Here is an 18,128-nt window from a genome sequence, read left to right on the forward strand (position 1 = left end):
GATAACGTGGCTGAGATGATTTCCAGCAACTGGAAAGCCCTTCGTTCCAAGCGACCTGGGGACTCTGAAAACTAAGATCCCAAATAAGATCCTGGTGAGATCCACTGGACTCAAGACCACCTGCATTTTGAGCCATCCCACGTCGTGCTGCGACCTTGCGGGCTGCAATACCCTGGGACCTCGAGCCATTGCCAAATTCTAACCAGATGATTATCAAATACAACGTGAGCTATATACCTCACACCATCAGTCCTATTCTAATTAAATGAGTACCGTCTATCTGAATATTTAGCCAAGTAAATATGTATTGATGTCTCTGTAATATGTAATATATTGTTCTTTTGTTTGTATGTATACTGCTTGCAAAGTATTTTTAAGATGTCTGTAACTACGCTGTGATACCTCAAGGTTTGGGCGTATAACAAATGCAAAAATAAATAAATAAAATAAATAAATTGTGCGGCGCACAGTTTTGTGAATTCCGAATCGAGCTGAAACTTTGGTGGCATCCTGCTGGACCTCTAGAGACGTGACTCTTGTCCTTGAAGTCCCCTCACCAGAGTGCTGGACCAGATTAGCGATGCAAATCCAATCTGCGATAGCCTGTCTTCTGGCTCCTGAAAAGGGTGCCAAAACTACAGAGCTGCATCGAGCTGCGATGAAACTCTTGCCTGGAGCCTTCCCAGTTGACCGTTGCTGCAAAATCTCTTCCAAAGTCATGTCTTCTAACGTCATGACACGACCATGATTTTGGCTGCAGATTCTCAAGTCTCGCCTGCTGCAACTTTTCTTGAGTGCAGAGGTACTGTGTTGGGTGGGGAATTTACCTATTTTAATCCTTTGTGGTTCCTCCCCCACCCCTCCGCCCCTGCATGCATAGGGGTGTCCTGTACTAAATGTATTTGATAGGGTCTGAATTGCCTAGGAATACTTTTAGTTTTCTAAACAAGTTGTATGCTTTGGTCTGTGTACTTTAAAGCAGTGTGTTGTGTTGTTATATTGTGTTTATAATCCTATGACCAAGTACTTACCCCAACGATTTATCTTGGCCTAACTTGTATTCATAATAAACCTTTATTTTTTATAATACTTCTGGTTGTTAGTGTTTCTCTTGAACCCTTGGTATACTACAAGTTCTTTGTACCTTCCTACAGCCCACTCTCCCTCCTAAAATAAGCCTGGCCGCTCTGTCTATGCTACCATATACTCAGGTGGTACAGCCTTATACTAATAGTGGAGTCTTGCACTGTCTCAGTTGAATGGTTTGGCTAAGCCCTTAGTTGGACTTCCGAAAAACTGTCCATACACCATTCCACCTCCAAAAACATACCTTTTTATGCCGTTGTTAGTGGGTTTTTGCTTCTGGTCGCTTGTGTACTGAATGAACCTGTCCTGATCCTGGTGAACCTCGGTTGGTCCTCGTGCCGATTCCACTGGTGTTTGGGACCTAGAGTGTTACCTTTGCCCCACTACTAGAACTTTCATGACAAAATGGTGATAGCCTGCCCTCTGGTGTCAAACAGATGTCCATCCTCTTGTAACTCATTGCATCCAAATGAACAGAAGATGATTTCGGTGATCTGACTAAGTGCTCAGGTTTCATCCAAGGGTTAGGGATGGGGTCACCATGGGGGCCAGGTATTACCACCAACTATGTGGTGCAGCGACGGGGGCAGGCCACCCCTCTCCCCACCACCCCAAGAGTATGGCAGGAACTGGTCACATTGAATCAAGAACTTGCTTTGCCCCTTGAAGAAACCCATAGAAAGCAGCACAAGCCCTAAAGCACGCAATAGATTTGAGAGCTACTACCATAGACCCAGACTTTGGACTACTGAGGATGTAAAGAGAGATGAGAATGTGGTGAGGTGATTGGAGTTCAAAGCAAAGAAAAACCTATCCGAGAAGACAAGAGGTCAAGAGGACCACCAATGAATAAGAGCATACCACAGGTGTGAGGAGGACAGTCAGATGGGGACACTGGGTGTTAGAAAAGCAATAGTACAGAGCTAGAAGTCCCTCCCCACATTTTCCCCATCGAAAACAGCCAACAGCCAGTCAGAGACCCCAGGGTCTGCACTTGGTTACAACAAACCTCATTGCAGTTGTCATCCAGATGCTGGCATTGCAGCATGAATCATATTCCATTGAAAAGATGTGGGATAGAGAGGTTAACAGCTATGAGAGTAATACAGGGGCCACCAAAGCCTTTCCAACCTGAGTGACTAAATTCCGCAGTGCATTACTGAGAAGGGAGGGAGGGGCTAATCCCGACACCATTGCACTCCAGAAACTAAATTTATTGAACCTGAATGACCAGCAGTGAGAATAACTATTTTTGTTGTTTTTCTTGAAATGTAGAAAGTCACCTGGGAATAAGGACTGAATCAGAGAAGTGCCTTATCCGGAGTGTTTTTAGTAAGTCTTCATCCATGTTTATTTGGACTCGGATTGTAAAAAAAAAACATAACATTTTCTGCCTGATGATCAAAGCGATGTCGGCTTTGGTGGTCAGTCAAAAGGCCGAAAAAATAATACTGAATGACAAAAATCTCGAAAAAAAATATCGAATTATTTATTTATTTATTTATTTATATGTGTTATTGGGGTCAGGTAAGTAAAAAAAAAGGGTTAAAATAAAAAAAAAAAATAGAAAAAAGGGGGATGGGGGAACCCCCCCATTTCGAAAAAAAAAAGTCATAAAAAATTCGATATTTTTTTTTTCGGCCTTTTTTTTCGAGATTTTTGTTTTCGAGATTTTTGTTTTCGGTATTATCACTATAAACCGTCGGCTTTGTGACAAGATTATACTGCATTCATTTTACAGAATTAAAATATATAGTTTACTCATTGAACTTAGGAACACATTCCAAACACATCCTTTGCAGTACATGACAAAATCTAAAATTTCAACAGTACCTTTTACAGGTGCCCCATCCATTATTTCATACTTCGCAATTGTTTCGGTCTCAGTTGTAGTACTGGGCCCTGTTTAATGAAAAACAATGTTGGATGTTTCCAATTAAAAAACAATTTCTTCACAGAATATTCTATTAATGTTTGTAAAAGGTAGCACTGCAAAAGTATTTACACCTTTATCAAGTAACACACACTTCTTTAATCAGTATTTCACGTAAATTTAACACAGTAAATTGACTTTGTGTATGTATAAAAAAGGAAATTATCGAGAGGGGGCGCTGTTGCGCAACAAGATGGCCACTTGAGAGTGGAGCTCCTCTCCGGCGTATAATCCTTTTGAATATATATCCTATAACTGCTTTCCCCGGTGCCACAAGACCAGCTGCACTGATCGTAGCATCGATCCTGGATCCTCCGGAAAAAACAACGGGTGAAATCGGACCCTGCTTGCCCTAATACGGACGGGGTCGCAGATGGGAGGCCCCGGGCCGCTCCACAGCTCCGGAGTGACTAACGCAGGAGCCACGGCTCCTGGTGGTGCACAGGCCCCGCTGTGGGCGGGACCAGCCCTTCGGGTGGCACAGGTGGCGGACAGCGACACCGGCGATCTGGGCTGCCTCGAGAGCCATCATACTTTGGACACCTAAGGCGCAACGAGGACGGGGTCCTCTATGGTAGGATAAGTGCCGCCTGCCCCTACAAATTAACTGTACCGCATTCACCTAATCCTTCTCCACCTCCCCGGTGCTTAAAGCATCCCGCGACCCCTGCGCGGCCTGGAGCGGCGCCGCCCGCATAGGGCCCCCTATGCGGCCGGCGCCGCATAGGGGGCCACGCTGCAACGCTCCATAAAGCAGCCGGCAACATCAGGAATCAGAACGCGGCGGCCCGGTCTCCACTCCTTCAGGCCGGCCGCGGGCGGGATCACACGTGGCATTCATGCTTGCGTGTGTAGTACACACGGCACGCTGCTGACGGGCGCCAGGGGGAACGATTGAAGCGGGCACTTCTGCAGAAACACTGTGTGCGTTTTTCCTGGACTGGTGTACAGGGGTCACGCAGGAAAGTCCCCATTGTTTTGAAAGGCGCCCACATCATACTTTAACAAACGCTTATCTCACGTGTGGATGCATTCTTAGGCCCAGGGCCTGCAGCACCCTTGGAGTACACCACCACTCAGGGACAAGCCACTTCATCATCCCACCTGGGGAGAGAAAGAGAGAGGATCACACAACCTCCCCTAGGATCAATTAAGTTCAGAATAATCCTGCAATAAACAGGCACGTAGCTTATGCGCAGAAGCCTCCTTAAAACCTGGGCCGACAATACCTGAAGGGCACGATACTGTCCTGGTGTCACAGGTTTCCCCCCTTCTCACCTGTCTATGTTGCCTGATGTCCTCTTTAGGTGGAGTCTTCTTTCGTATGGTTCGGGACTTGAATAAGCCCGCTCTGCCGTCCTCGGCTTCCAGATTACATTCAGCTTCGATGTCCAGGATCACGGGAAACTCTGGGAATATTCAAGATGGAGTTGTGGGGCACGCGGAAGCGACGCAGGGATTCCGGGAAGGTAGGAAAGAGGGAAGAAGTCGGGAGAAGGGAATCCAGGGGCCAGGGGATAGCAAGTAGCACTAGAGAAGGTTCGGAGCACACATCCGATCACAGCTAGTAGCAGCGTTGAGACGCGCAGGGCCGCGGGGGTGTGGCTTCTTTATAGAGGACGCTGCGTAGAACGTGAAGACTGGCGAGCATCGTTCTGAGCTTGCCGCCATGTTGGTAGTATTATGGAGTGTAAGGCCCGACGTGTCAGGGACCAGGAGGCCCAGAAGGGGCAGGTTCGATGGTTCAGGACACCTGGGTCAATTCAATCCATTTATCTACCTGGGGAGAGGCGGAGAGAAGACCCTACGGCCCCCCCCTGGGCTTGATCAGAGTCGTTACAACCTGAAGCGGCAATATCAAACAGGCACCTAGTACATACGCCCCAAGACAATCCACCCCACTTGGCCAACACCTGTGCAGGGGCGAAACTATCTTTCGTTGGCTGGTGCCACTGGAAATTTGTTATCCAAGACATTCCTGACCCATCCCACCAATGCAGCCCGCACAATCAGAAGGCAACTCGCCCTCAAGCCCGAGTAGTGAAAGTACTGCTCCTGCATCCCTGTCAACGCAATTCTATAATACGCGGGCACGTGGGAGGACACAGTCCACTCCGGAGAACATTGATGGAACCGACGAAACGCACGCCAAACGCTGCTAGCACATAAAGGCAACTACCCCCCGTGTGCATCCGACTCTGTTGCCCGGATCGCCCTAATCATCTTTTTGCCGAGTGGAGAGACGGGTGGGATACAAGACCGACAATATACTTTCTACTCATCAGCACATGATACAGAATCCAGGATAGACTACTGGTTCATTTCCTCTCCCTTACTGAGCTCTGTATTGATCTGTGAAATACTCGTCCGCACACTCTCGGACCATTCGCCGGTCACACTTGAGATTTCATTCCAGAACATTAAACGACCAACTCAACGTTGGAGAATGCCCCCAAACATCCTTAAGGACCCTAACGTTGTTGAATCACTACATATTGAAATGGAGGAATTCTTTCAGTTAAACACAGGGTCAGTGGACAAGTGGGCCATAGTATGGGAAACATTCAAGGTATGGGTGAGGGGCAATTTAATGTCTAAAACTACTGGTCTCCTTAAGAGTGTCAGATCTGATTTGGATAAAACTGAAACATACTTGAAAACACTTCAAAAAGATTATAGTATAACACACAACAAAAATACATTGGCCGATATCAATGCACACCTTCAAAAATTCAATGATTTAGCAACCCAAGAACAACAATACATGTCCATTCCAATCAGGGCGCAGAGATTTGGCGAAGGAAATAGAGCAGGAAACCACCTGGCACGTATATTACGAAATGAACGCAACCATGCCCCCATCACTAGCATCTTGACAGACAAGGGAGAGCCCATACACACGGAGGAAGAAATCAATTGCGAATTTGCTAAATACTACACCAACCTGTACGCAAACCATGATACACGAACACAGGAAAACATCAAGACATACTTGAGCGAGATCGAACTCCCTAGACTTTCACCAGAGGACAACTGGGCCCTTGAACAGGAAATAACCAAGGAAGAGATCGCTGAAGCGATTAAGTCATTGGCAGTGGGTAAAACCCCAGGCCCAGATGGCCCAAGCTCTGACCTGTACAAGACATTTGCTGCAATACTATCCCCGGTATTAACTCACGTATGGGAGGAAGCCTTGAGCTCCGGCTCGCTCCCAGATACAATGACAGACGCAGTCATAACAGTCTTGCTGAAGCCTAGACGCCCTGCCCACGAGCTCTCGTCGTATCGCTGACTGTCCCTAATAAACACAGACGCAAAGATATATGAAAAAGTACTCGCTAATAGACTACTCCCTAAAATGACCTCCCCAATACATCCTGACCAATGCGGCTTCATCCCAACAAGGTCCACGGCCTTAAATTTGCGTAGACTGTTCAGTATCATGGCGCAGATCAAGCCGGACGCACAGGCAGTGGCTATCTCATTGGACGCTGAGAAAGCGTTCGATTCCGTCTCATGGAGATACATGCTTGAGGTCCTCAATAAATTCGGCTTTGGCCCATACTTTATACAATGTGTCAGACTGCTCTAAACCTCGCCTAAAGCTAGGGTCCTTAAAAATCGTACCCTCTCTACTCATCTCACCTTACACAGAGGCACCAGACAGGGCTGTCTTTTCTCCCTCATCCTTTTTGCCCTCACTATTGAACCAATGGCGGCCGCAAGCAGAAGGGAACAAGAAATGAGGGGCATAAAGATGGCCGGCATCTATTAAGCCATCTCACTGTATGCGGACGATGCACTACTGTACATACGAAAGCCAGAGATGAATCTAGAGCCTATATTGGCAGTGATAGAAGACTTTATTGTACACTCAGGCTACAAAATCAACACCTCCAAGTCTGAAATCTTCCCATTGACACAGGCCACCACCTGTCCTACACACACGCTTGGGCTGAGATGGTCCCCGACTACATCAGATATCTGGGAATCCTGGTATCTAGAGACAAACCGTCACCACACATAGATAACTATGAATCCGCATTGCAGACGATCCACACCAAACTCCAAATCTGGACTAGACTTCCCATATCACTCGCTGGTTGGATAGCGGTACTGAAAATGGTTGTCCTTCCCAAGCTCCTATACATTTTCAACAATGTCCCCATATGGCCAGGCAAACCTTTCTTTGAAAACTTACGGTCCATGGCGACCACCTTCATATGGAATGGGGGGGCCAACAGGCTTAAATGGGCAAAACTGGTGGAACCCTACGAAATGAGGGGCTTCGCCGCACCCGACTTCGAGCTGTATTACCAAGTGTCACAGGCACAATACGCCAAATACTGGCAGAAGCCCACAGAAGAAACACCACACGTCCCCATAGAACGACACTCGGTCCGCCCAACGGACTGAAGATCCATAATTTTTGCGAAATCTCATAAAGACAACTGCAAATATGACCCAGCATCTTGTACAATTGCAGCTTGGGCCACAATCAGTAGGCGACTCCATATAGAAACTCCCTATGACTCACAGGCTCCACTATGGAATTTCCCGGGCATTGCGCCTACCTACGACATCGATATACAGAACGCCTGGATCCTGAAATACGACATCACGATGAAAGCCATGTTCCCAAATGGCAGATTTGTAACCCGGGAAGACTTTGCAGACACAGTGGGGCGGGGCCAACTCGTCACTTTACAATATCACTGCATGAAGGCAGCATTCAAGAAACGATGGCCAACATATCCAATAGAAACCCCGAACACGCCTGTTACCAAGCACTTCATGCACAAACATACATAGGTGTCTCCACGTTATATAACTTAGTCCAAACCCACACAAAATCATCCAACAACATAAAGTCCTCTTGGGAAGAGGACATGGGCATAACAATAGAGGAAGGGAAATGGGCCAGATACTGTCTCCTCACAAAGAAAGTTTCCTTGAACGCGGGGGATCAGACTCATACAGTTTAAAATACTGAATAAGCTTCACTACACCCCAGTCAAAATGGCAAAATGTCATGATTCCATAACCACAAACTGTCCCAAATGCAACAATCCTCAAGCGGACGCATACCATATGTACTGGGCCTGCCCCTTGATAACGGGGTTCTGGCGGGAAGTAGCGAACATCTTGGAGGATATCACACAAATTCCTGCACAGCTCAACCCCCAAAAATACCTGTTTGGCGACATAGGAAAAGTCCCAGAAAAACCAGGAGACTGTTCAATATAGCATGTGTAGTGGCTAAGAAATGTATTTTGCAAAAATGGAAGAGTAGCCATGCCCCGAATGCAGAGCAGTTCCTTACAGCATTGACGTATGTCAACGAACGTGAAGAAACATATATTGGGCTAGTTCCCTCACCACGTAGACCCAAAGACATTTGGACACTATTCAGATCTTTCAAAAAAGGTAGCAGGCGCTCCTCTCCAGAAAGAACATGGCATGATAACCTGTTCTGAGATGAGAGTTTGCAGCACACGCTTTTTGCTCACTGTACCTTTCACAGATGGGAAATACCCATTTGCTTATCAGTCTTTGTCCCGCCCACATGGGCAGTCCATCACCGAAATGCTATGGCAATTCCTCTCTGAACAAGAGTACCTACAGCAACCCCATACACGTGTTTCAGCCTTGTTGGGCCTCATCAGTGAGGTGACTGCCCATGTGGGCGGGACAAAGACTGATATGCAAATGATTATTTCACATCTGTGAAAGTTACAGTGAGCAAAAAGCGTGTGCTGCAAACTCTCATCTCAGAACAGGTTATCATGCCATGTTCTTTCTGGAGAGGAGCACCTACTACCTTTTTTGAAATATTTGAAAGGAGCTTGGGGTTGGTCACCCCGAGTTACCTGGGGGCAACCAGACGTGGACTCCCTGCTCACTGTGCTCAGGGAGACAAAGCTTCACCTCACTGATGAGGCCCAACAAGGCTGAAACACGTGTATGGGGTTGCTTTTGGTACTCTTGTTCAGAGAGGAATTGCCATTGCATTTCGGTGCTGGACTGCCCATGTGGGCGGGACAAAGACTGATATGCAAATGGATATTTCCCATCTGTGAAGGGTACAGTGAGCAAAAAGCGTGTGATGCAAACTCATCTCAGAACAGGTTATCATGCCATGTTCTTTCCGGAGAGGAGTGCCTGCTACCTTTTTTGAACTATTCAGATCTTACCTCGGAACCACCCCACCGGACTCGGAAGAATCGGATGCCGATTGAGCCACACGTTGAAATTCTCACCATGAATGCCCAATGTGTTAAATCTACGCTACCATTAAAAAATGCAATGTTAATATATAAAATGGGAGCGGGAGGGGAAAAAAACATTGTTTTTGTTATCTATAACCTGTATTATTGGGAAGTTGAAGCGATTGTGATGTGACTTGCAAACCAAAAATAAAGTTTAAAAAAAAGAAAAAGGAAATTATCATAAAAAGACACTATCCACGCCTATACTATAATGAAGGTGTACTACCTGGTGATAGACACGTAAAGAGACAACGTGCGAGAAAGGAGGCTAACCAGATGACAATGCATTACTTACCGTAAAAGCATTTCTGATGGTTGTATCTGCTTAGATTCACATGCTGTGCATAGTCCGACATCCAGTTGTCACTGCGGAGTATTGCATTTTGTTTTTTGTAGTCGAAAAGGGGACGTTGACAAGGCATGTCTGTAAAACTATCCCTATAGTGACGTGCGGTGTACCCACAATCCCTCACGTGTCGAGGTCCCTCTGTTTGTATTTTTTCTGCCCTGAGGGAGCCTACTAGACGTGAGTGAGTACAGAAAAGAGAGATATAAAAAGATGTCTATGTTCCTTCCATCCGAGCGGGGAGGAAGGGTGGGCGCATGTGAATCTAAGCAGATACAACCATCAGAAATGCTTTTACGGTAAGTAATGCATTGTCTTCTGATGTTTGTTAATCTGCTTAGAATCACATGCTGTGCATAGACTAGCGAGCAGTACCAAAAGTTGGAGGTGGGTTGTGAGAAGCAATAGTAGAGAAAAGAATTCTTAATACTGCTTGTCCCACCTGGGAATAAGATCTAGAGTGGGCATCTAGACAGTAGTGTTTTGTAAAGGTGTGTACAGAACTCCAGGTTGCCGCTTTGCAAATGGACTCAAGGGGAACATTTGCAATGAATGCTATGGATGCCTCAGTGCCTCGAGTAGAGTGTGTTCTTGGCTTGAAGGGTAGTTCTCTCTTAGCACGAGTGTAACAGAGAGTGATGCATTGAACAATCCATCTAGATATAGTGGACTTTGAGACTGCATCTCCTTCTCTTCCTGCTGCCACGAGACAAAGAACTGATTAGTCTTTCTCAGTGGTCTAGTTCTTTCCATATAAAACATGACAGCTCTGCGCACATCAACTGTATGCAGGATTTTTTCTCCCAAACTTGAAGGGTTTTGAAAGAACGTTGGTAGTTCTATTGACTGGTTGACATGGAATTTCGAGATGAATTTCGGTGCAAACCTTGGGTGTGTGCGTAGAACCACCTTATCTTTGTGAACCGTTACAAAGGGGACTAGAACAGAAAGAGCCTGTAGTTCACTTACTCTCCTAATGGAGGTGATAGCTATTAATAAAGCAGTCTTAAGAGTGAGTTATTTAAGAGTTGCTTTGTGCATGGGTTCAAAGGGTGAGCCCATGAGCCTGGTAAGCACCACATTTAGGTCCCAGCCGGGAGCTGGGTTTGCTATCGGAGGGTGTATTCTTTTTACCCCCTCCATAAAGGCTTTAATAATTGGGACTTTCCACCATGACACTTTAAGTTTGGAAGTGGTGTATGCAGAAAGTGCCGCTAGGTGGACTTTAATAGAATTGAATACTAGACATGAGTCCAGTAGATGGGTCAGGTACAGAACAATTTGTGTGGGAGAGCAGTCAACAGGGCTGATGTTTCTTCCTCTAAACCAGATGACAAATCTCTTCTATTTGCTAGAATAACAGTGACGAGTGTTAGGCTTTCTAGCCTCCCTGAGGATGTCCATGCATCTCTGCGGGAGTTGTAAATGTCCAAATTCTATGATCTCAGGACCCAGGTTGCTAAGTTCATGGTCTGAGGGCATGGATGCAGTGTCCTGCCCTTGTCCTGTGACAGCATGTTGTACGGGCAGGGAAGTTTCACTGGAGGAGATAGAGACATCTCCATCAGGTGAGCGAACCATGGCTGCCGGGCCCACATAGGGGCCACTAGTATCATGGTAACTTGTTCCTGGTGCATCTTGTGCACAATCTTGTTGAGAAGTGGAGTCGGGGGTAAAGCGTAAACAAATTTCCCTGACCATGGAATCGATAGAACGTTCCCCTTGGATTGGTTCTGGGGGGAACCTGGAGGCGTAATCTTGGCATTGTGAGTTCTCCAGAGTTGCGAACAGGTCTATTTCTGGGAATCCCCATTGTGTGAAAACGTCAAAGACGATGTCTTCGTGTAAACGCCATTCGTACTCCGAGGGCAGAGGGAAGTCTCTGCTGAGTTCGTCTGCTAGAAGATTGAGTTCCCCTGGTACATGTTGTGACAGTAGGAATATGTGTCCGAGAGCCCACTTCCAGATGTTCTGGGAGACCTTGGACAGTCCTGGAGAGTGAGTGCCCCCTTGTTTCTTGAGGTAGTTCATGGCTGTGGTGCTGTCCATGAGGACCATCACTGTCTTCCCTTGTAGGTGTGCCTGGAAGGCTTTTAGTGCCTTGAACACAGCCAGTAGCTCCAGTAAGTTTATGTGCTTGGATGCTACGCTCAGAGTCCAAACTCCGTGAGCAGTCTGATGGGATGGGTGAGCCCCCCCATCCTGTGAGGGATGCGTCTGTGGTTACACTGGCTTCCACTGTGGAGGTGGCGAATGGTTTCCCTATTACCAGGTTTTCCTTCGACCACCACCGTAGCGAGAGAACCAAGGCCTGCGAGACCACCACTAGATCGTCCCATTGTCCGCTGGCCTGACACCACTGGCTGTTGAGCCACTCTTGCATTGGGCGCATGTGCAGGCGCGCGTGGGGTACCAAATAAATACATGACGCCATCATTCCTAGCAAGCACATTGCTTTGCGTACCGTCACCTCTCGACCTGCCAAATACTGAGGGATCTGAAACAGCATGTTTTGGACCCTCTCGTTGGAGGGGAAGACGAGGCCGTCCTTTGTTCGAATTAGAGCCCCTAGGAATTGTTTGACTTGGCTGGGGTCTAGGCTGGACTTCTTCTCATTGATGGAGAAGCCCAGTTGGAACAAAAGGTCTACAGTCTTTTGGGTATTTGAGAAGCATGTTTTGTAAGAATCCCCTGTTATGTGCCAATCGGCGAGGTAAGGGTATACTGGGATGGACAACCTGCGCAGGTGGGCCGCTGCCACTGCCAGTACTTTCGTGAATACCCTCGGTGCTGATGCTATCCCGAAGGGTAGCACTCTGAACTGGTAGTGTTTGCCCTCTATCATGAACCTGAGGTATTTTCTGTGCGCTGGCAACATTAAAATATGAAAGTATGCATCTTTCATGTCCAGTGTTGTCATGTAATCTCCATGTGATAGCAGGGGGATCACTTCCTGTAAGGTCACCATACGAAACTTTTGAGGTTTGACAAATTTGTTCGCTGGGCGCAGATCTAATACAGGGCGCATGGTTAAGTCCTTTTTGGGTACAAGGAAGTACACTGAATAAATACCTTCCGTTACCTGAGATAGAGGCATGACCTCTATAGCTCCTTTTTCCAGTAGCTGGTCCACTTCTTGCAGAAGGATGGCGAGGTGTTCTGGTGTCATGCGTTGTCCCCTTGGGGGTCTGTACGTTGGGGAACTGTTGAATTCTATACAGTAGCCACGGGCTATGGTTGATAGTACCCAGGGGTCTGATGTTATTCCCTCCCATGCTGGAAGAAAGGATGTTAACCGGCCCCCGACCGGCGATGCATGGGAGGGGACCCAAATCTTCCGAGTCATTTGGTGTTGGTGGCTTGAGAACATCTAGGGGTGGAACCCCGACCTATCCCTTTGCCACAGCGTTGTCCTCTCTGGTTGTATTGCCCACTAGTGCCTTGGTTAGAGGACCAGTTGTTTGCAGAGTATTGCTGCTGGCGTTGGCCTAAAAAAAAAAACCCTATTGCCATAGCCATGTTTGTTAGGAGGCCTAGAAATCTGGTCTAGGGTTTTGATGGTGTCAAACTCTTTCTTTGCCGTTTCTAGTGCCTCATCAACCGCCTTTCCAAAGAGGTTGGCATCTTCTATAGGCTTGTTCATTAGAGATGCTTGTGTTTCAGGTTTAAACCCCGAATTACGCAGCCAGACACGGCGTTTGAGGAGTATTCCTTGGACTAGGGAACGGCCAGCCGTTTATGCAGCATCCAGAGTGTTTTTCACGATGCTTTGGTTGACTAGGGTCCCTTCAGTAATCGTGGCCAGAAGCCGTGTACGTAGGGGTTCTGGTACCTCCTCTGCGCCCTTACTTAGCTTGCTCCATTGTGCATCTGCGTAACTTGCTAGCAAGGAGTTGTTGTTTGCAATCCTTGCGGAAAAAGCAGCGGAGGCTGTGATCCTCTTCCCTAGGGCATACCATTTTTTTACCCTCTTTATCTGGTGGTGCTTCGCTGGTAGACAGCGGGACCCCTGCTCTTTTCCTTGTATTTGTCACCACTAGGGAGTCTGGTATAGAGTGGCCCCTGACGTACAACGGGTCTGAAGGAGAGGGACTGAATAGTTTTTCTATCCTCGGGTTGACCCCTCTGACCAACACGGGTGTAGATAGTGAAGGGATAATTCGTCTCCTTACTGAGGCGAGGAGGGGAATGGTTTGGCTGACAAGGGGTTTCTCCTTGATTACCTTCTCCACAATGTCAGGAGAAATCTACCCAGTGTCTATTTCGAAATGCGCTCCTGCCTTGCGTAGTAGTGCATTAAATGTAGGTTGATCGTCTATAGGTGACGTGTTCCTATTAGGTGAGTCCTCGGGAGGTGACAGGTTTAGTGCACCAGGGTCCGAAAACAATGATGGGGACTGCCAGGGCTGTGAAGCACCTTCCTCTGGGTCTTCTCGTGGCCCCCCCCACCTATATCTGGATTATCCTCAAAACCCTCCTCCTCTAGGTTTTGTTCCTCTTCGTTGCCTAAAAATTTGTCGTCCTCCTGAAAGTGGGGGTCCTCTTCAGTGAGGTCATATAAATCTACATCCACTTGGGAGGGATTAAACAGCCTAGGGAATCTATCCCTGGGGTCCACCTGAGGTCCCTCTCTTGCCCTTTTGGGTGGTGGTAGGTTTTGAGTCTCCATAAACCTCTCCATCTTCTCCATACAGAACTGGAGTCTCTCCAGGATCTCATGAGGTACCCCTGAGCGGTCTGGGGGGGAAAAAAATAGGGTTTTGGGCCTGAAAACGCTTTGACCTCTCCCATAACGTCGAAGAAAGGTTTCCGTCGCTGTCTGAAAAACCTTCTGGCAGGCTAGGAGTCCCTTTAGATGAAGGGGGCAGTTCCTGCCTTCCTTCTGTCCTTTTCGGCGTTTCTCTAGCCTTCTGAGCGGTATTCGGTGTATCTTTCGCCGTCCGTCTCTGGCTATCGGCGGAAACGATCCTCGCCAGGCTCTCGACGACTAATCTGTCTGTGGAGGGCTCTGGTATTGACGTTACGGGCGTTGCGTGCTCTACGCCGACGGGCGCTCTCTGACGGAGTGCTTCGTCTGTCGGTTTGGGGTAGCACCCTTATCTGCAGGAAGCCCAGTCGCAGGTCGCGTCTGTGGCTGCGAGGGGGGTTTAAGACTCTTACGGTCTGAGGACGCCGCCGGTGGAACCTGCGTCCCCGTTGGCGCTGATGGTTTCTTCGTCTTCGACGAAGAAGAGCCGTGGGTTATGTGTTTATGGGAGTGTTTTTTGTGTGCGTCAGTGTAGCCGGGGTGTTCATCCCCATAAGCAGGGCGTGAGCCAAGCTTGTCGGGGCCGGGGACAGACGACGAGGAGCGTGAGCGCTCCTTAGAGAGGTCTACGACTTCCAAAACGGATGTCGGGTCATCACATTCCTCGTCACTTTCTGCGGCGGCGGGTGAGGAATCGGACCTCGACATGGCATAGGCCACCCACCTTTTGACCCTGCGGTCCTTTAAAGTCTTAGGCTTAAGAAGTTGACAAGCCGCGCAGCCGTCTTCCTTGTGGTTGAGGGGCAAGCAACGGTTACACCATTTATGCTTGTCTTTCCAGGTGAACTTGCCCTTGCAACGTGGGCAAAACCTAAAGGGTGTCCTCTGAGGAAATATTTCACTGTGATAACAACCCTGAGGGAGAGGGAGGGGGAAAGGAAACGCATTCTCAGACAGAAACAAGAAATGTCCCACGACCCCGCTCTCCATACTGTCGTTTGGCCGGCGAGGCCAGGCCACGTGTTCGGCAGCGCCGAAGGATCTCCTCCGTCTCGTCCCCGCCATCGAAGTTCTTACTCCGCGGAGAAACAGCTTTGCAGCTACGTCGAGGGAGGGATCTATGTAATAGGTATTAATAGGTCGAGTAAATGAATGTCTCTCGAGGAGCTCCGCGTAAAGCCGACCAATATCTGGGCGGAAAAAAACAATCTGAGGGACGTCGACGCGTGAGGGATTGTGGGTACACCGCACGTCACTATAGGGATAGTGTTACAGACACGCCTTGTCGACGTCCCCTTTTCGACTACGAAAAACAAAATGCAATACTCCGCAGTGACCGCTGGATGTCGGACTATACACAGCATGTGAATCTAAGCAGATATAGCCATCAGAAATGCTTTTACGGTAAGTAATGCATTGTCATCTGGTTAGCCTCCTTTCTCGCACGTTGTCTCTTTACGTGTCTATCATACATTCTCATGAACATGAGTGCAATACAAGAGTTTCAAATTACATTAAAAATCACAGGTGCAACATAAAATTCCAGTCTACGGCGCAACACTTTCTCCACACATTATGGATGCAGACAAAATGTTCAGTGGCACGTAAGAACTGCTAAAGTTTATTTGGAAGAGTTTCAGGTGAGCAAAATGTTTCCCACAGGAACAATAGGACAAACTCAACAGGCATATCCACTTGTATGGAGGAAAGGAAATACGTCACAGTTGCATCTCCAGGTGCACATTTGACAGAAACAACCCCAGGGGTAGGCAGAGGAGACTCCAAAGAAGAGCTCCAGGGACAGGTTCAGGAACCGGCAGCTCTGAGAGGAGATCCAGCACAGCAGGATGCAGCCCCAATGGGAAAGTGCCGGTAAGGCCTGACAGAAAAAAGCCTCGACCATGGGGACAACTGAGGGCAAGTATTGAGAATAATCCACCAATACAGGGCCCAGATGTGCTCATGGTGATGATTCCTGAAAAGTCAGAAGAAAGCCCAGAATAACCCAGCACAAGTCTGCTTTACAAGGGCAGGTTACAGCATCCAAACAGCCAACAACTTGAATATGGGCCAAAAAAAAACAGACAAACAGAAAAGTACAATCGCTCATCCTAGAGGGGGATCTACAAGCCATATGCAGATGCAACGAAAAGTAGGACTCACAAGTGTCAGGAGAACCCAGCAAACAGATTCCTGCGCCTCAATGAACAAAGGAAGGCTGCCTACAGAAGACGGTCCCACAAAGAGAACTACGAGGATGAAGTAGCCGTGTCGCTGCACTTTTTGCTGCATTTTATTATTGGGGTGGAGTAGGAGGGTGAAGCCTCCCACACCCATCTTCCATTTCCCCACCGTGCCCACTCCTCTAAAAATCAAAAACCCGAACAAGATGCAGCAACCGGCAGTTCACCAATTGCTGCTAAATGGCAGCGACCGGGTAGGCTGGTGTCAGTACCGGAAGGGAACTGGTTACAGCCTTTGGAAGCTATTACCAGCCTCCCCCAAAGCATAAGCCCCCTTGGCAAGGGTAACTATACAGGGGAGCAGATTGCCCAAGGCAGGAGTGCTACTGAACAAGCTCATTGATGACCCTAGTACTTGAAAACAGGAGTTGATAGGGACCAAAGGGGAAAGATTAGCGTAAGTGCAGGAGAAGGGGGAAAGTACTTAAATCGAATAAAAGTAGGTGATCACCTTATAGCTGGTTAGAGTGCAGGTAAACCTGGAGATGATGTTAATGATAAAGGATATTTGTACCGCGCACTATCACCACCGGAGTGGTCCCCTGGCGCTCTGGCGGCTCTGAAAAAGGGGAAGGGGGCGGAGGGGGGGGGGTGAGTTAGTGTGAACAAGCTGGAAAAGTGCAAGAGAGCAGTGATGTGCTGTTGGCAGCCTCAGCCCGGTGGGTCCGTTGGCTGGGCTTGGGGTGTTTTATCGTCAGTAGTCATCGTGTGCTGTTGTGCTTGGTTAGATTTGAGATGTGTATGCAGAGGGGTGAAATTGTTAGTGTATTGGTTAATTGGCATTTTTATGTCCTTGCAATTATGTCTAGATGTAATGCTTGCTATCATTCACTATTCCATCTGATTGAGGCACTTGCTAATCTTCAATATCCTATCTAGATGTGAGGCAGGCCAGTGATCACGATTCCATCTAAGTGTGGCACCTGGAAACATTCATAGTTTGATTTTAAGTGTGGCACATGCTAACATTCACAATCCTATCTAGATGCGACGCAGGCTAAGGTTAAGAATTCCATCTAAGTGTGGCACATGCTAACATTCACAATCCTATCTAGATGCGACGCAGGCCAAAGTTAAGAATTCCATCTAAGTGTGGCAGTAGTTAACATTGGCAACTATGTTAGTAAGTAATGCAAGGCAACATTTACAGTCCAGCCATGAATAGATGATGATGACTCAAAGTTATTGGGAGTGGAGGGTAAAGGAACACAAGACAAATGTATAGATCTAAATAACTAGACCAAATACCTGCCGATGAAGACATGAATATCGAAGTTATGGGGAGTCCTGATGTGGATGAAATACTGTTGCAAGAACAACGCAGGCTATGTTCTTACCTCTTATATGCGTGCCGGCTAATGGACAACACCGAGTGCTGCATGCCTCCCGAACACCTTTCAGCGTGTACACGCACAGTGCTCAGAGCATGATTTGAGGTAAGGACCTATATGCCTGTCTGTCCTTCCTTGGCCCCTGCTTCCGTGACAAAGCAACGTGCCGTACT

General features: G+C 47.7%; 1 protein-coding gene across 2 annotated transcripts in view; it reads right to left on the reverse strand.

The window, feature by feature from the left end:
• Positions 1 to 18,128, reverse strand: part of VPS26A (VPS26 retromer complex component A) — a 1,053,575-nt gene that overhangs the window by 154,425 nt on the left and 881,022 nt on the right. For both annotated transcript variants that reach the window (XM_069610610.1, XM_069610609.1), the window contains exon 7: positions 2,920 to 2,988. In XM_069610610.1, coding sequence (XP_069466711.1) covers positions 2,920 to 2,988 — 69 coding nt within the window. The remainder of the gene's footprint in view (positions 1 to 2,919; positions 2,989 to 18,128) is intronic.

The sequence above is a fragment of the Ambystoma mexicanum genome, chromosome 8, assembly GCF_040938575.1.
Source record: "Ambystoma mexicanum isolate Mex_15411 chromosome 8, UKY_AmexF1_1, whole genome shotgun sequence".
NCBI lineage: Eukaryota > Metazoa > Chordata > Amphibia > Caudata > Ambystomatidae > Ambystoma > Ambystoma mexicanum.